Genomic DNA, 19,268 nt, shown 5'->3' with positions numbered 1-19,268 from the left:
AAGACTACTTTGAGGAATTTGAGGCACTCAGCTATATAGGTGTTGCGATGCTTTCAATATGTAGGGGATTTAGCAAATGTAGATGGCCTGATAACTGTCTAAGACTTCTCAAACTGAAATGGAAATGGAAAAGAAAAGGGATCGAGTTGTTGGCATAATGTTGCTGATGGGCAGAGAAACATAACTAGAGGAATGATAGAGAGAGAGTGACTTTGTTCAACCGTGAGGTAATTTAAGGTATGTATACCATAGAAGACTGAGTTAGTGTTTGGTGTCTAGGTAGTATTTCTGATATTTACTGCTTGCTTTGACTTGTCAAGTAGATAACGTGGATAATTTTCTGTGGAGTTTACAGGTAGGGTGTTAAATCCACTAAGGGCATTTAGATTGGGTTGGTCTTATCTGGTTGCTTAACTCCAGAGCTTTTCCTGGTTACTGGAACGGTTCCCCTCATGTGCTGGAGAGCTGTGGGGGGAGGAACGCAAGGAGGAAGGGGAAGCTTGTCTGCCTGGCTGTCAGAAAAGCAAAATTCAGCAGCTGCCATGGGGGAACCCTCCTTTTGCTGAACCAGCAAAGCGGCAGCAGCTGAGGAGCAAGAGGGGTGCACACAGCAGGCGATGCCTTCTGTGCGGGGTGGCAGTGACAGCAGAGGTGCTGAGTGTCCCACCTCTGGACTAGCAAGGCAAGATACTGCTGGGAAACGGGGGCTCGAGTTACCTCTCTCTGAAGAGATGGTTGAACTTTGACTTGACCTTTGGTTGTTCACCTGATGTGAGTAGCTAATGCTGGAGTTAGAGGCAAGAGGTGCTGTCATAGAGCTCCCCCATGGCTTTCAGAGCATGGATGTCTGTATTTATTTCCAGGTGGGTGTTCTGCACTGTGATTGCTGAGCAGTGATACGCCACCAGCCCAACTCCTGAGTGCAAAGACGCTTACTTCCTAGGGAGAAGGTGATCAGACAACCCCCTTTTGGCTATGTATCCAGTGACTAGTTCAGACAGCTCCCAGCCCTGGCTGGCTGCCTGCCTCCAAGTCCAACCCTTTGGTGCCTTTCTCTTTTGGATACATCAGCCAGATAGCAGGTTCCACCGCACTGGTCGGTCATCTGAAACTAAGCAGCCCAGCATCAAGTGTCTGGACATCTAGATCCTCTTTGATTCAGCCCTGCATCTAGAAAGTGCGTAGAGACTGTGTTAACTTTTTTCAGCTTCCAAAAGAAGTCTGTTTCCAAATAAGACGTGATCTTGCAGACTTGGGAAAGTACGTATGATTTTGATGCCTTTCAGCCATTAGACTCTGCTTCAATGACTGATTCTTCTGATATGTAATTTGGTGGCCCTTCCTCTGCTAGCTCACTTTTAGGCTTTTTTTTCAGCTGAGCATTTAAAAGGACGACATTGAAACACCTGGGGCTTTACCAACCTTGCTAGGTCTTCCATAATCTAGTAAGAACCTCAGCTGTGTTTCAGAAACTAAAATGGCATGGACCATATTTGGTGTTTATTTTTTGACCACATACGAGATGACATATGCCTTTGGGACAATTTTATTGCAAAAGATACAGCAACTTGTATTGATAAGTTCAAAATAGCTTGTATATGTTACAGAAGGAGTTCTGCTGCTTTCTTCAAACAAATATACCGCCTCAAACATTTATGAAGATTTATACGTAAGTTATCTTGTTTTTTAATAAAACAGTATTTAGAGACTTTAGTAGCTGGCAAGTATTTTGATTGCTATGAAAGGTAAAGGTTAAGAGGAGAGTGTTCTGCGCTGATCCGCTTGCTTGCTTTTGTTAATGGAAGGGTGTATTCTTACAAGTTTTGAGGCTTATGCTTAAGTTTAGTGTTATGAATAGGACATCTAAGTTTAGATGGGAGTCAGATTAAACATTAAACCACTTTCACACTTTGAGATCCAACAATTTCAAGGTCATCCCAAGAAGTTAATAAAAATGCACATTGGCAACCAAGTGCCATAGTTCCATAAACTTAAGATAAACGATTTAAATGACAGCAAACCCTGAAGTGCCCTTTATAAATGCTTGCCACAGAAGATAGCTGTGCAACTTCCCTGTGAAAGAGCATTGAAAGCTCACTGTCACTGCTTGAAGTTTAAGCTTTCAGAAGAAATTAAAATGCATATCCTAAAGAACGCGTGTGGCTCTGACTGTTCCTAATGTCTCGGCCGTCTGTGCTGTGCTTTCGGCAGAGCACAAGCGAAACATTTGGGAGTCTCTGCAGAGTACCAGTCTTCTGTGCTGCAAGAGTACGGCCAGTATGGAAAACAATATGCGGTGGTAAGTTGTTGCATTAAAAATTAAACTACAATATTAAGAGTAGCTAAAAGTTAAGACTTGGGTCTTTTTCTCAGCTAGCCCCAAAATAAACCCCAAGCAAACAGGTTTTCAGACAATAAATCTGGTGTCTGAAGTCCCCAGTAAGTTCAGTTTATGTGTTTGAGATTTGTCCAGCCCATGGAATGTCCTTGTTGACAGAGGAAGATGCTTTCAGCAGAACGGTAGTGAGGAGGGTGTCAGGGGTTGCTCTGCTTCTACCTAACTCTCTATCCTTAATCTTTACTTTTGTCAAGCCAAGAGGCTATTGCTGTGGAAGTGCAGCAGCACAGATTAGTGTTAAAAACTCTGCATACAAATACATTTTATGTCTTTGTTTTGCTTGTTTTGGAAGCTGGCAGTGCCCTGCGTCTTCTGGCTGGGTAGCATTATTGTACTGATGATGTCCAGTTAAAGCTGGAACTAAATGTTTCTTCTAAGAGGAAGATCTGAACCTTCCCTGTGTAAAACCGCTGTTTCATCCAGGATTGGTTTTGAGGACCTCTTGAGAGGACCCTAGCCTGGCTTATGTTACCACACCAGGGAGATCACGCAGAATCTGCCATTCTCATTAGTTTGCGTTATGCTTACTTCACTGGTAACTTTTGAGCTACTTCAGACATATTTCCAAACATAACAATTTCAAAGATTCTGCTACTTTTGTTGACAGAAAGGAGTCTCCCTTATGGCAATTTACTTCAATTAATGTTTTTATGTGAATAATAAACATCCTGGGTCATGGTTATTTATTAAAACTATAAAGGCTATTAAAAATCTGCTTTGTGAGTAAGATCTGAAATTTGAGTTTTAATTTCTTCCCATTTCCTTTTAGTTCCACAAGCCTGACGCAGTGTGGTTTTGATTGCCATAAGGTGCATGAACACACATGCTTTTATTGGCTCTGAAACTCCATCCCTTTCCTTAGATAACTTTGCTTAATGAACATGTTTTCTTAAATTACACTGAATGGAAACATAACCAGCAACTGCTGCTTCCTAATTAAAGTGCAATTCTTTTGACCTTCTTAATATGTCACTCCTCCCCTACCGACTAGTGATATGGCTAGTTCTTCACTTAAGAAACAACTGTGTATTTTGAATAATCCAGGGCTGTAGTAAGTTCATTTTGAAATCAATCCATAAAACAGAAGTCAATCCCAAATTTGGGAGAGGGTGTCTGTAAATGCTCGAAATGCTGCTTTTCCCAGTGTATAATACAGAACTTAGACAATTCCTTCTTAAATCCTGTTAATGGCTCTTGAATAGCTCTCCTCACACTAGAGACTGCTGTAAGCTGTTCCAAGCTCTGGTTTAATGGTAGAGTGGTGGGTCTCAAATGCTTTTCTGATTGCAAGCAAATTAAACCCACAATTTTCTCAAAGCGTATCCTCTGTCCTGGCAGCTCTCCTGCGGTCCTGCAGACCTTGAGCCGCACAAGAGCGGAGCAAGTGAGCTGAGGGGACAAGACGCTTCTCAAAATCAAATATTAATTAAGTGCTGTAGACTAAGTTCCAGTTCCTGCATGTTGGCTGCTTTGTGGATCTGGGGCTTTATTGGGGTTGACAAACGATTGTAGGGTCCCACAGCTTGACTCTTTCCTCTCGCTTGCTTTCCAGTCTCTGGGTTTGGATAAACGCCAATGCTTGAGTTTACGCTAGCTGAAGCTTAACTTGCTGGCTAGGCAGCTGTACAGAGAGAGAGTGCCTGCTTTTAAGAAGGTACTCAAATTTGAGTTGCGTCCCCCCCCAAAAAAGTGTCTGGTATTTCAGCCCTGACCTGGGTGCCGACTGGCGGGCAGTGCCACACGGAGGTGCTTCTGCCACAGCAGTTAAGCAGCGTGGCTGCTCCCTGAAGGGACCTGGCCATTTCAGGAAGCAGGTGGTACACTTTAAGGAGCTTGTGTGTGCCCAAAGGTGGGAATCGGACACGCTGGGCCTCTCTGCTGGAAACAGCTTTTCAAACAGGTCTAGTTATTTCCTCCATGTTTATTGCCTCTTTTGCTATCCATCCAAATCAGAGTTTCTGAAGCCTGCAAGGGAAAAAAAAAAAAATCAATAGTCTACACAGCGCGTTATCATGCACAGGGACAGAGCTGCAATCAACGTTGCTGACTGGAAAGTGCCAGAGAAAAACACCTCCAGTATTTCTTGAACTGAGGGCTGGCATTACTCCTGTGGTACTTGGCATGCCTTCAGCATGGCACCCGAGGGTTCTGCCTTGCTCGAGTCCATCAGTTCCGTGGCTGGGAATTAAATTCTGTGCAAATGTTTTGGATGAGCTGATTAACAAAGCGGTAGAGGTTGTCAAATTCATCGACGAAGAAGGAATGCTCCGTATCGGGGTCTGTTGCGATGGCTTCCAGTTCATCTTGGGCTGCCCAAGCAACTCCGACAGAGTAAGCTATAACTCCTGGAAAGAAACCCAGAGTTTAGAGTGAGCATAAAAGTTGTCATTGCTTAAATTTGATTTAAGACCAGTACTGCAAACGTAGCTGCCAGGCCACAAAAAGGTGGGCAGTGAGTTGCAGTGCGCTCTCTCTCTCTAAAAATGGCATTTTCAAATTGGAGGAAAGGCCTAGTTTGTGCTTTGGAAGTACCTTTTGCCAACAGCAAAAAGGTTTAAACAATAGTAAAGCTCTAGCTCTGGGTCTGAACAACAGGCTCCTGAACAACAGGTTCTTGCTCCAATGCAAATGTCTTACAATTGTGTTGGAAGATGTATGATTATCCTGGCTGGAAAGCCAAAGGAGGCTTCATGTGTTATTAAGACAGTAGAAATCCCCTGAGATCTCCTACACATAGCTGCATTTTGCTAGATTTATGTGAATTTTTGTGGAAGGTCCTCATTCAGATTTTAAAAAGATGCTGGTCTTGCTTAGAGCTCGATGAGACCCCAGGGTTAGGTGCTACTCTTCCTTCCTAAAGTTCCATCCAGTGCCTTCAAATCGTAGCAAACTGCATTTCTCTGACCTGGATAAAAGCTGAGGCACATAGGAAAAGCAGCTAACGATAGAAGAGCTTACCGTTTTGGTGAGCTGTCATGGCCGGCACTCTAACATCGTCATAAGACCTGCCATCTGTAATGAGGATCATGATCTTTCTTTTGTTGGGTTTGGATTTGCTGAACAGCTGCTCTGAGGCGTAGCTGATGGCTGCTCCCGTGCTGGTCCCACCGCTCCAGTAACTGATCCTTTTAATAGCACTCAGCACGTCCTGCTTTGAGCTGTACTTGTCAAAGCTGAACTCGAGCCTTTGCTCATAGGTGTATTGAACAGCTCCGATGCGGGTGTCGGTGTCTGAAATCTCGAACTCTTTGCTGATGTTGGCTACAAACTGGAGGACGGTGCGGAAGTTGTTGGTGCCGACGCTGCTGGAGCCATCGATTACGAAACCGATGTCAGCTGAATTGAGGCACGTCTTGCTGCAAACCAGCCGCTCGCTGTCGCAGACCCGCTTCACCAAGGGCTGGACCACCTTGTGTAGGCTGAACCAGCTGGGCACGTTGATGGAATAGAAACCGTTTGTCCTGCACACTGCCTGCAAAGCAACACAAGGACGCATGCAATGGAAATTCAGTCTGCCTGTCTCAGCTGGGGTATGTAGCTAAATTGTAAATATAGGCTCCTGGAAAGAGCAACGCTGGAGTCTGAAGTGGCCTCTCCTCCAGTCACCATCTGCTTCCCTGGGAAATGACGTCAATGTAACATCAGAGATGATACTTGTGTAACGAGCCAGTTTTTCCTGCCTTTTTTTTAAAAGCTGTGGGATGGAGCTGATATTATAGTAGTGAAAGAAATATAATAAGAAAGTTTGCCACCTGTCATGCTTTTTTAGATAAGTTATATCGTTTGCAGAGAAAGCATCCAAACCACAATGCTGCTGTTAGCGTGGCTCCAGTGGGCATTGTGAGAGCCTGTGTGTTTGCCACGTGGCAACTTCAGCTCCCATCGTTCAGGGCAACAAGGAAAGTTTTGCCTGCTGCCAAACCCTACTACCTTGAACTGAAACCTGGGACTGAAGTTGGGTTACCCTTGGCTCATACCCTTCTAAGCAGAAAAAAATTCAGGCAATTTTGGTGAAAATGCAAAAAGCCCATAAAGATTCCCCATTGTGCTGGCTCTGGCAAATAGTAAAAAAAAAAAATCATTAATTTTTATAACTGAATACTTGTAGGGAGCAGATCTGCGGGAGGCTTCTGTGGTGAGTGTGGGTAGGAAGTAGGGGTGGCATAGAAGAGGGAGTGGGAGAAGTCAAGTGGGGGGAGTGGTGGGGACAGGCTGGATCAAATTGTCCTTGGCTTTAGCGCCTTCTAAATGCTAATGCCTCAGGTCTCTGGGTAAGAATGTTTTGTTAAGCCAGGCTTTATCTATCAACTTTTTGTGTCTGTTTCTGAGTGTTTTAAAAGACCGAGGCACTATTTTCTTGGTGCCTGGTCTTGACTTGCATAAAGCCTAACAGCACCAAGGGAGTTACAGTTCCCACCAGTCTGGGCTCCTCACCATGTCCTGCTCTCATTTGTTCTTACTGTCTTGCTGCCATTTTAGTGTTACAATGCAGCAGTATCAAGTCACTGTTCCCTCTTTACCTTCCTATTCTGAACCCACCCTACTCCCAATTCTGCCATGTCCCTGGCAGGTTTGCAGAGACTCACTGTAGCTTTACCCTTTGAAAAACATTAAATGCAAAGGAGGCTACAATCCAATTAAACGCTGACCGGAGACAGTGCAGCTCTGTGGAGCAGCTCTGAAACTCATGGGAGATTATTTCATGGCAGAGTGACACAGCTCAGATGGGAATCTGTTTTCTGAAAATACCAGATAACTTGACCCTGCTTCCTGAGCCCAGCCTGGTCTGGCACTTGGCAGATACCTCCTGCCGTAACTGAGGGCCAGCTTGCCCTGAAGCATTGTTGAGCAGGCAGCTACCATTAGTGCCAAATACAAATCGTTCAAGGCTTGTGTTCTCTTTTTTTTGCTGCACATGGCAGGGATTTATTCTTTTTCCAAGAGCTACCATGAAGCCCATAGCCGTAGAAACAAATAACAGAAAAATAACCCATATCAGATCAACAGTGGAAACAAAATGTTTGAGTTATCCAGTATAGCTGAACAACTGGGATGTGCCTGTGTTGGGAGTGTCCCAACATTTGCATGTGTGGGACCTGTTTGTAAATGCAACACTGACATTAAGTTGCCGGGTGGGAGATGCATAGGAGGCTCGTGAAAGCTCTGGCTGCAATTTTGCTTTGTCATGCTACTGTATGTTTGGAAAACCTCTCGTTTCAATATGACTGCAGGTTTGTGCCAATGTTTAGTCAGTAGAAAGCCATTTGCTCCATGATGCACCTCAAACCAGAACTTCACTGACGTCATCCCCTTTCTGACTTCAGCATTGCTGCCTGGCTCTTTGTACAGGAGACCTCAAGACAGTATATGCAGGACAAGAAATAACCGTAAGTGGTAAGAAGGAAAGGGAAATGCCCTGAATGAAACAGCTTGGAAAATGTAGCCAGAGCCAAACTCCCAGCCAGAGCCCAGCCCAGTAAGTACCTTGTCCACAAAGTTTGGTTCGATAACGTTCTGCTGCTCACTTTCAGCAGCTGCTTCAATAGTGACAAAGAAAATGTTGATCCCTGATTCTCTGGCCAGCCTGGAGGCCTCCTCCACTTGGTCGGTAGGCCACCCGTCCACCATCACTACAACCACATTGGGTGCTCCACCTCGGTTTCCATTAGCATCCGAAAAGAAGTTTTTGTTAACAAATGAAAGTGCCTTCCCTGGAATAAAAGAGGAGATGAGGGTGAGTTACAGGTCTGGAAGCACTCTGCCTGATAATATCTCACGAAATGTTAGGCAGAGGGCTGATTCAAGTGTCGGAGCCCTGCCAAGAGCTGGGGAAAGCTGTGGCTGTGTGAGCAGGAGGGGAGGTCGCTGCTGCCGGTGCCAGTGCCTCCTGAGCCCTCCTGCACTGAACCCCCTCTGCCCCCTCCCTGTGCCCCAGAGGGGCTAGGGGTGACAAGCAGGGTTAGCAAGGATCCCCAGCATGTCGGTGGGACCTGCCTGTGAGGAGAAAGGTAAATCCTGTCCGCTTGCGATGGACTTGCAGCACCCTGCACCAACACAGGCAGGTCACGGTGGGAGCGGTACCCCCTCGCCAGCCCTGCCCTAGCACCGAGCACCATTCTGTCACAGCCTCCGTACCCAGTGAGGAGGTGTGGGCTCACTACAGCCCAGGCTCTGGAGCCCTCCGTGAGCTGAAGACGTGCAAGCAGCCCCATCACCTACCAACGTTGGAAAGTCCACCTTTCTGTGGGATTTTCTCAATTGCATTTCTTAGGTCCTTGGAGTTGGTGTAAGTTTTTAAGTTAAATTCTGTGGAAGGGTCATCACTGAAAGAAGAAATGAGAGCAATTGTCAGTTTTTTGCTTCACATGCAAAAATACAAAAGCTGTAGGCCCCGTCTGTGCTACCCAGCTCCTGAGTGCGAGCTGGAGTGAGACCTTTAGCACCCGTCAGCCGCAGAGCTGCAGCTGCCAGAGTGCGCAGTCGTGCCCCGCGGCAACGGGAGTAGCTGCACGAGAAGCTCCTACCCGTACTGAACGATGCCCATCAGAGGACCAGCGCTGCCGATACCAAGGGCTTGAGCCACGTTACCGAGGAACTGCTTCTGGAGCTGAAAGCGGCGTTTACCGATGCTCCAGCTCCCGTCCATCAAGAAGGACAAATCAACCTTGCAATCTGAGGAGAGACACAGAAACACGGAAAATATTTTTAGTCCTTTCTGATAGCTGTGCTTCTTGTGAGGAGCAAAGGCCTAAAAAGTCTGCATCCAGCGACTTGTCCTGCTGCGCAAGCCACAAAGCCTTTGACAAGGACGAGTCACAGCTGGGGGCTCAAGTCTGTCCTGCTCATTGGTAAACACGGTCCTTGGCATGATTTTCTCCCTTACAACTTCCAAGCCCAGCTGGGTGACAAAAGGGCAAGAAGCTGTCCCCAGGGGTCAGTCTGGGAGCACCGCGTTTGGGGGCTAGGGGGGAGCGGTCAGCCACGCAGGAGCAAGCTGGCTCGTGTCCTGTGCCCTCAGAACCGTGGCTTGGGCTCGGCCCGCTTTATTCACAGCCCAGAGGTGATGAGAGGTTGCAAAGTCAGACGTGACCCTTGGATTTGGGGGTCTGGCCACCTGCAGAGCACAGACTACAGGGATTTCCTTAGTTAAGCTTTTGTGGGCTTAATAGGTATAATAGACATAACAGGAACAGTTCTCCACACACTGTTAATGCTGCTCAGAAGGGAGGGAAGACCCACGCAGTTCCCTGAATGTGTGATGCCTGGGATGTGCCTTGGGGCAAAGGACATGGTGGGGTCTCTTCAAGGAGCTGCTGACGGCAATCCTGGCCACTCTGTGCTTCTGAGCGAGAATCGTTCAGCAGCTTAATTTTGGGCTGGAGCTAACATCGGGGATGATGATTTCGCTTGGTGTGTTCAGGCTGAGCAGGGGCTCTTTTCACATGTAGCTGTAGGCTCGTATCTGTGTGTGCAGCAGCAGCAGCCTGCTGTTGTGTGTTGCCTCTCTGGGCTGAAAGCAATATTCCAGAAAAGCTACGCCTGCACCCAAACAAACTCTTCCCTCTAATTACACAGATGAACCTCATCTTTGTGCTTCTGCAAACGCTGTCTTCATCACTGCTAGCCTGCTTTTACATCTCTGCAAGTTAGTGGCGAAACATTCATCGGTTGGACTGTGACCAGGAGCGGGATCAAAATTTGGCTTAACTAGAGCGCTAATTAACATTTTCCCCCTCCGGCGTCAGGGTCATCCCCATCTCTTGATTTCCCTCCGATGATGCCTCCTACCAATCAGACTGTCCAAAATAGTGTGTTTCAATCATTAGGTAGCCCGAAGGCTACAAAGCGCCAATTGTTCTTACTGGCTTATGCAACTGCCTCCCATCTCATTACCTTCAATTTTTTCTCCTGTAGCTGTCTGTTTTTCTAATTTTAATAATGCTGAATTATAGAAGCGTGACTGAGAACCGTGTTCGTTCACAGCAGATCGTGAGGCAAGGCCGGGAACCCACAACAAATAATACCTCAATTAACGGCCAAGTTTTCCTGAATTTCCTGTCCTTCAAAGGGAGCTACGCCATGTGGTCTATATGTGGAAAGTTTGTTAGCCAGCAGGGTCTGAGCAAGCAAAGATTTACATACACTTATATACAGACTTAATTTCTGGGGAGGATACAGACAGCAGGAGTATTTTGGCGCTGGGACATGAGTGGGACTCTGCAAGAGCACAGGCTAAAGGTGCTCTGTAGGGAGCTGAGCGCTTTCCGATTTGCAGGGAGGCAAGATCTGAGTTATAGCTTTTATGGTCCTAGAAGTATCAGCAGGATGAGAGTTTCGATTCTGGTGTGCCTTATCTCAGCTCAACCGCTGGAAACACAGCTGTGCTTGCCTGTGTCTCTGCTACAATCAGCTCTGCTTTCCTGCAGTGCAATTGGGTCTGTAGGGCAGATCCTGCCCCTTTTCTTCTTCTTTCCCTTATTTCTGTATCAGTTTTAGGTGTATTTGACATCTTTGATAGGGAAAAAAATACTTTTAAGTATTAGGAGGAGTGCCTGGGAACAATATAGACATTTGGTTCAGTAGTTAATGTAAAGAGTCCTTGAAATGCCAGTTCTGCGAGAGACGGCATTCAGCTGCTGGAGGATGGGCAAGAGAGGACCCGGGTGCCGGTGGGAGGGTGAAGCCCCCTCTCCAGGGCGGCTTCCCATGCGGAGGTGGCAGATGACCCTGTCTCTCCACTCAGAGCTTGCTTTCTCTTTCTCCTACTCTGGGCCCCATCTAAAGATTAGTTAATGGGCGAATCTGCCTTTAATTATAAAGGGCTGTAGAAGATTTCCTTTTCAGAGCAGGGGACCCTACATCTCCATCCCCGGCTGAGGGATCCTCGATGCTCCCTCTGCATCCTCCCTCCTTGCTGCAGCGGGCGCCGGGTCCCTTTCTCAGGTGGTTTCCTTCCCTCCCACCCACTGCTGTGGGAAGGGTGCCTGCACTCAGCGTAGCCACGGGAGCCTGCTCTGGTCAGCAGGGCTCGCTTATCTAACCCCGGCCGCAACACGTTGGTTTGCTGTCCTCCGCCATTGAAGTCCCTGAGTGAAGCCCTGCGCCCCAGGAACGTGGAGCTGATACTGCCCGGGAAGAGGTAGCGGTGAGCAGCCACCATCTCCCTGCCCAGGTAAGCTGAATCTTGGCTGTTATTTCATTCCCTGTAGAAGCAAAAACCAATTACGCGTATGAGAGGGGCCGGCGGAGAGCGCTCGCTGTTCCTCTGCAAGGGAAAAATGCGTTCCTCAAGTTTCTTAGGCTTTCTTGAAAACTTGCCTTTTGCTATTTAATGTGAATGCATTCTAGCAACGTGTAATTAATAAAATGGTATCGCTTAATTATGAAATTAATTCTGAAGTACGTACTTGGGTTCCCCTGGGAGATGGACTCCAGTGGCTTCGGATTCAATTCTTCCTTTGAACTGAAGCCTAGAGAAAGGAAGGAAAGGCTCCATCAGTGTGTGCTCGGGGGCTGCCCTCGCTCTGGAAGGAAGCAGGTGGTGGGGTGGCTGCGGAGTCCCCCGGGCCTGAGGGTTGGCGTGGGAGGGAAATGAGTGTGGGGAGCACATCCTGGGAGCGTACCTTTTTCCACCTACGTTGCTTCTAGGATAAAAAACGAGTGGAGGCATTTCTAGAAGTGCCACCAAAATCTCTCCAAGCACTGATTTTGACTGCCCTTTGCCAGTCAGTCCCCTCGCTGCAAGCGCTTGAGAGCAGCATGCACAAGTAGAGGGTTCCTCAGGTGCAGAGGCTGGTGGCCATGGTGCGGGGTGGTGACGTCCCAGCGCTTTGCCCCCGAGAGAACCGGCGCTGCCACACCGCTGGCTCGCCGTGCTTCACCCATGCTTTACAACGAGCTGCACAACGCCCAAAGCAGACAAGCGACAGATTTCGCGTGTTGCTTTTCTGTCTGGAGAGGAAGGCACGGGCAGCGACTCACCCCACTGTGTTGCAGCTGGGGAAGCAATGGAAGCCACAGCTCCTCAGGTGCCCCCGGAGCACTGGGTTATTTTGGAAAGCACAAAAGAAACAGGGTAAATGGTAGCAGAGAGCTACAGTCAAGTCATGGGAAACAGTCTCACGGGTCACTAGTGGATGTTAGCTGAGACCCCAACTGAGATATTTGGATAGCAGCAGCCTTGGGAACATGAGTTTATGTCCTTGTGAGATGCATTGACTCACAGGGCATCATCGGGCTGGCGTCAGAAGGTTTGAAAATGCTGAACTTCACTCATGACTTGAATGTCTGGTGAGAGTCTCCTACAGTACAGCATCTCCCTCCTGAGGAAGGGCAAAGAGCTATTTCTTTTCATTACAGCATGACAAGATTAAGGGGATTTAGCTGGGATAATCCTCAGGAGAGACAGCAATGATCAGACAAGCCCCAAACTGAACGCTCACCAAGGAAGCAGTTGGTCAAAAGAACAGCAGAATGGCTTCTTATTTTTGTAAACTGCGTATTCATTTTTGTAAAAAAAGGAGGAAGGCTTCTTTAAATCTTCATCACCAAATAAGCTGACGAAAGACTTCAGAGAGACAGTAAAAAGGTACCTTTAGAAAGTGTGAGCTTAATACAGAAAAAAGATGAAATTAGTAGGTGCGACAGAGTTTGTCCCTCCACAGCAGCCAGGCACGAGCAAGCCAAGCCCGAGAGCAGCACTGTACGTAGAGAGAGCAGGCGGCAGAGGGACATCAGTGAAGGTCACCACCAAAATATGACGGGAGGTGTAACAGCTCTGAGCGCATGCACTGCCTGAGCTGGTTGCTGAAGCTATTAATGACCAAGCCATAATAATGCAGAAAACAGCCAAGAAAATGGGGGGAAACGCCAGCTCCAGCTCCCTCCATCACCACTCCTGTTTCCGTTCTAGTTACGTAGTGTGCGCTTGCCCGCAGGAGCCCCGTTTGGGCGGGGGAGGCAGAGCTGGGGCAGCACTGCCTGAGGCTGGGCACTGGCTCCTGACTGAGGAAAAGTGATGGTTTTGGAACAGGAGGGATGCAAAACAGCTCTGTCCAGTGACACCTGCTGCAGCAAACATTTCTGACCTGTCTCAGGCCTGAAATCTCGCTGCCAGGGACCAAATCTGCCTTTGGCCTGAGGAGGGGCACAGGCAAATCCTGTACAGGTGCAGCTGCTGCTCCCGAGAGATAAACCCTCTGCCGTGTGAGGCACCGTGGGCACGGGTGACCGAGGGGTATTTTAACTGGAGAAACACTTGATGGGAGCAAGCCCAGCAGCTGCAGGCACGGAGGGGCACGAGTGTGGCCTGGGGAGGCTCCGGTGGCACGAGGTGCGAGCAGCGGTGGCGCAGGGAGGGGAAACAGGACGGAGTTAGAGGAGGAGAGTGAATTTTGGGCTTAGGCTGATGTGTGTCCATGGCTGCTCCTTGGATAAATGCAAAGGAGGGCGGTTTAGCAGCCAGGCAAAGTAAAGCAAAGGAGCAGGAGCTGCAGGCGAGCACTTTGAAGGAAGTGGCCACAGGGCCAGGTGTTTCTTGCAGGCTGAGGTTGGGCTGTGCACTCGTGTCGGGTGACCCTGCTGCTCCACCAGCAGCCACGGCCTCCCAAACCTGGGAGAGGAAAAGCTCACCAGTATGATTGGGCAATGCCGCTCTTTGCCCTTGCTTTGCCTGTGTGTAAATGCCTGCAGGGACAGTCCCACGGAAGCTTTCAGGTGGTGCAAACCAGCCGCACCGCCCAAAGGCAGAGCCCTCCTCTCGCCAGGCACCCTCCTGCCTTGCTCCTGTGCCTGCCCGGTGTCGGCGGGGTGCAAGGAGAGGGGGGAAAGAGAGGAATTAAACTGGGAAGAAAGAAAAGGTTAATGATGGGCTGGACCAGCTCCCTGAGGCAGCTCACCCTCCGGCCATGCAGGCCTGGGCAGAGGGTGGCTGGGAGGCACGACGGCTCTTTTTGCTGGCAGCACTGGCTTATGGTGGGTTTATCTGACGCAGAGGTTGTGGGCGACATGAGAGAGAGAGAGAGACAAAGGAAGCAATGACTTGAACCCGTACATAGCCCCTCTTTGTCAACCACATGGATGAGAATGATTGTGGTTTTTTCTTTAAAACCTGAAACAGTCGGCAGCTTGCCCTCCTGACTGTGTACGTTCCAGTACAGGCTTTAATTACATGGGCACATAACAGTTTCTCAGTAATAGACCAAAGCCATGCTTCATCCTGCAGCCTGCACACCACATACCTCACATGTGCCAGCTTGGTATCCCATATGTGCAGTTCCCCCTACTTGCCTTATTTGCAGAACAGAAAGTAGGTGGATTTAACACCATAGTGAAATTAGCTATTAACATGTGCCATTCGTTTTAGCAATTAAATTGTATAGGGAAGCTAATTCATAGTTATCTGCCTCATGCATTTACCTGCATCCAATAACATCTGTATTCCTTACCCAGGCATACAGCTGACATGAGCTTTGTCGGTATGGAAAACCCAAGTGTAGGCTATTTCATTTTTATTTGCCGGTGCAATTACCAGTTGTTGAAGGCTGTGGGTCAGCTGGCTGATTTGTGCTTAGTGTAACAATAAGGTCACCCACCAAATAATCTTCCCCAACTAACTGAGGAGGTGGTCAGGCTCTATGGGCCTCCTTGTTCTGCCAGTCCAATTTAATGTTGTTATTGCCATGGGAATTTCAACTCGCTGCATGGGCAGTCCACTCCATGCTAATTAAAGTTCCCTTCACTGATTGTCACAGCTGTCCATGCTGATTAAACTTCCCATTCATTTAAGTAAGACAGCAGTGACTACATCCACGCTAGAAACGATTCCTTTGAAGTGACAATCTGAATTCATCAGAGTTTATCACACTAGTCTACGCAGGCACTTCAGTTACTGAGAAACTATTAATACAACAGCCCTTCCCCCATGCCCAACCTCTCATTGCATTTAATGCAATCTGTCATTTTCTGCCTCAAAATACCCCTCTGCACCCCTGGCCCTCGTGCTGTAGCTCCTTCTAAATAAGCACACCGAAGGCTTAAGCTACAGCAGATAGAGACACCTCCTCTCTGTGGCTCAGACTGCTGCTGCTGGAGAAGGGAGATCTGTTCATGTTTGGGATGATGCAAATTTTGACGGTGGCTGCTGACACTGGATTTGCAAGCTAATGCGTATGGGCTGTGCTGCTGGTCACAGCCAGTGCAAGGATTAGTCACGCCGCAGCTTTGAAGCAAGCAGAGTGTTCGAGGGAATGGTCTTTACAAGGGCCATCAGCACAGCCCTCTCCAGCAACAAAACCGGTGATAGAAAAGACATCTTCATCTGGATGGTCCAGCCCCTCATAAGAGAGAGAGTACCCTGTAATAAATCAGCCTGTAGTTTGTGTAGTGTGCTTTAAATGTTCCTGAGGAAAGGGATCCCTTAAATATCGAACTTGTAGAATCTGCAGTTGGTAACTGCTCCTGATTAAGGGTTGTGCAAGTCTTGGTCTTGTTGCTACTTGAGCCTGCTACAAATGTAGGGTTTTTTTTTTCCTTCACTCACCAGTAACTATAAGAGTGTTGTCTTCTCCATATTGTCAGTTTTTAAGGCTAAAATGTCAGAAAATTTCAGTGATGCTCATTATTCTTTACACTCAGCTTAGACCCTCCTTTTCTTATCTGAATGTCTTTCCTAAGTACATTGACATCAGAATAATCTGTCGTCTTCTTCACTGATTGCACCTCTAGACTGCTATCCCAACTGTGGCATTCCCAAAATACCTTCTTATTTACAAATGGATTTCAGTAGTTAGAACCCCTTTCCTGCAGTGTAGCTGCCAACTCTTTCCAGAGCTCATCTGTTCTGCTCCTCTTTTAGGCAGGAACTTGAGACTGATGCAAGCACAGAATAATTTTAACTACTAAGATGTAAACTATATACCTCGTTTATAATTTTAAATACTGTAATTACTCCTTAAAATGAGATTGTTATCAGCAATGTCACGGGCCTGGTGAATAGAGTTAGCTTTCCCCATGTGTGATGGAAACCAACTATTCCCATGCTAGTTACTGGATGCTTTAAATATTTACCTGTGTCAAAAAGGCTCAATCCAGGTTTCCACAAGTCTGTTTCCATTGCTTTCACACATGAAAGAGAAGAAAAATTATTACTGAAAATAATGGAATTACTAGAGATTACAAAGCTCTGACTCAATTTAGAAAGGTCAAGTCATACAGTGAATTATCATTAACAACTAGGACCTAAGGAAATCAGTAAAACGGGAAACCTTTATGCGCACGTTTCAAGCCATATTTAAGAGCCTCGTATCACTGCCTCCACAGCACTAATCTTTTGTATGATTTTAAGTACGCCTCTTTAGATCTCTTTTGGTCTTGTTCCTCTAAATTGCATTGATACTGAGGCAAGTATACTGACTTCCGTATACTTTTGCTTGGCTTAGATTGTTTTCCACTGAAAATCTGCAAGTATGTACAAGCATCTATGGATTTTTCTATCCCCTCAACCCATCCAAACACAAAGAACTTGTCTACATTTTGCTTGCAGCCTATCAGGCATGGAAAACTTAATCAAAATTGCTGCTTTCATAAATAAACCTCAAAGTGTCTTTGTTTTTGGAGCCTGCTGAAGAGCTTTCCCAAAAAGTGATGTTTTGCTCTGGGTTACAGCCAGGTGAAAGCCCTTGCAGCAGACTGGGACAAGAACAGTACCAAGGAGCACTGGTGAGATCCTTGGCCCCTGACAGTCCATCTCCAGGTTTGTTCAGAGTGGTTTACAAAGACATTTATATCAGGCCCATTGAGTTTTGCTCATTGCCCGAGTTCCATACCCAGACTGGCAGCTGGTGTGCTCTTGACTAGAGCCGGTGGGTGAACCACAGCGTAGGTTTGGAAAAAGTCATGGGCTTGCCTGTGTCCTCCAGCCTAGTGAGAGCACTGACCTTGCCCTTAGGTTGCCAACCCAGCGAGGAGCTATCAGGTTCTCTTTGGGAGGGAGACCTGTTGCATGAGACAGATGGCTGCATAAGATGTGTCGTCTCCCTTAGGGTAGGAAGAACCCCGTCACATTTCATTCCTAAGGTGATTTTTCCAGACCCCTTTCCCTCCTTATGCTGAGCACTGTTTAGACACCCTATGAAGAATCTAAAAACTGAGGAAAACAAAGGGCTGAGAAGTCGGTCATGATATACACAGAAGTTTTGCTGTGATTTTGCTTAGGAGGAGAAGGAGGGTGAAGGAAGGGCAGGCCTGGGTAACGGGGAGGGAAACAGGAGGAAAGACAGGAGGAATATTCTTAGTTTATCATCCACCTGGGCAGGGTCGTTTGCCAGAATTTTGTACATCCCTCAGCAGAGTCATGAGGAAACAGCAGCAACTGGAGCTAGGGGTGCTGGTTGCAGAGCAGGAGGACCCTATCCATGGAGAAGAGCTGGTGCTCATTTGTTACCAGAGTGGCCAACGTATCTCCTGAATGCTGTCACTGAGAAGAACAACAGATTTCAGTGAGACTAGCTTGTGAATAGATAATCTCAAAAGGTGTGCTTCACCCTCCTGGGGCAGAGAAGTGTCCAGGGACTGCGAAAATAAAAGATTCATATGAAGCTACTTTTCAGCCTCACCAGCTGAAAAAACCAGCCAAGGAGCAAATCATGAAGACGACCCTGCATTTCTTGAGACTTCTGTATAAACGTGTTGCTCTGTGAGTTGCAGGAGGAAAAGGTGCAAAGATCTACAAGCTCTTCTTCGTTAGCAGGGATGTGAGCTGAAGGACACGAGCAAGGGAACGTGCCTGTCCCACTTATCACAGGTCTGCGTCTGCTGCCAGCTCATTGCCAGGGACTATCCTCAGTGACTGCAGCACAGGCTCCTCTAACTTCTCTCACTGTTTACGCTCAAAAAAAGACAGGCAGATGCTTTTTGGTAACTCCAGGAAAAGACTGCTTTTTGTCAGTAAGAGCAACGCTGAAGTTTTTCTAGATTCGCTCTTCTCAAGAACTACTTCAACTCAGATGACCACGGGTGCTGTAGTCTGTCCAGATCCCTATGGGTGAGGGCTGCCTATTGCTGCTTTGAGCAGTCTTCTCATGGCTCATACCCTTTTAAAACTTTTTGTGGTGAGAAAGCCCCTGTTTTTTCCTTCTTAATGAAGAAAAGCACTAGATAAGTGCCAAGGATTTTGGGTAGCTGGCTGCAAATATGCAGAATATACAGCTTTCTGAGTGACCCGTAAATCCAGGCAAAAGCTCTATTTCTTGCATGTAGTCCTAGACACATAACAAAGCAAGCTCTCAATGAAATGTGTATCTGAAAAGGAAATGATTATTCTTGTAAGTAGCTAGGGCTTTTTTTTTTTTTTCCACTTGATGGTGCCCATAAAAATCAAGGGTTGATTTTTAAAATACTTCAAGACCGGTCTTTTAAAAAAAGGAAGACACCACCACCACAACTCTTCAGTATAACTGTCTTGAAAAAATTCTGGGCCAAGTGAGTATGGGATTTCAAGAGAGTTGCTGTGCGTTGTCAAGAGCTTGGAAGAGTTGGGACCTTCTGAAGAATGTGCAGTGAGAAGCTGCACAGGCAACCGGTGTGCAGTTTCGGGGTGGGTGCTTTCCCAGCACGCCCTTTTGCTAACCTGAGCCGATGAAGAGGAAGCTCCTCGACAGCCCGGCCAAACCCGCAGAACTGATCGCTGTTGTTTGCAGAGCAGTATGCACACGCTTGGTAGGATCAAGAAAAACAACTCTCCTTTCCAAGAAAGCAAGGAGTTGTTCAGGAATTTCCCTTTGATCGTTACAAAAATTGGCTGCTTGGAAGCAACACATCTGAGCTGCCAAAACCTGGGCTGAAAAAAGATCAGGACTCATTGGGAATATAG

At 47.2% G+C, this 19,268-nt stretch overlaps 1 protein-coding gene across 3 annotated transcripts in view; it reads right to left on the bottom strand.

The window, feature by feature from the left end:
- Positions 1 to 4,564: 4,564 nt before the first annotated feature.
- Positions 4,565 to 19,268, bottom strand: part of VIT (vitrin) — a 36,980-nt gene continuing 22,276 nt past the window's right edge. For all 3 annotated transcript variants that reach the window (XM_075497401.1, XM_075497402.1, XM_075497403.1), the window contains 7 exons: positions 16,466 to 16,513; positions 11,806 to 11,868; positions 8,923 to 9,070; positions 8,618 to 8,721; positions 7,883 to 8,109; positions 5,357 to 5,870; positions 4,565 to 4,743 (listed from right to left, as the gene is read on the bottom strand). In XM_075497401.1, the coding sequence (XP_075353516.1) occupies positions 4,565 to 4,743; positions 5,357 to 5,870; positions 7,883 to 8,109; positions 8,618 to 8,721; positions 8,923 to 9,070; positions 11,806 to 11,868; positions 16,466 to 16,513 (1,283 nt within the window). The remainder of the gene's footprint in view (positions 4,744 to 5,356; positions 5,871 to 7,882; positions 8,110 to 8,617; positions 8,722 to 8,922; positions 9,071 to 11,805; positions 11,869 to 16,465; positions 16,514 to 19,268) is intronic.

Source organism: Mycteria americana, chromosome 3 (assembly GCF_035582795.1).
Source record: "Mycteria americana isolate JAX WOST 10 ecotype Jacksonville Zoo and Gardens chromosome 3, USCA_MyAme_1.0, whole genome shotgun sequence".
Taxonomy (NCBI): domain Eukaryota; kingdom Metazoa; phylum Chordata; class Aves; order Ciconiiformes; family Ciconiidae; genus Mycteria; species Mycteria americana.
The sequence above is the reverse complement of the archived record's forward strand: the minus strand, read 5'-3'. Positions and strand labels throughout refer to the sequence as shown.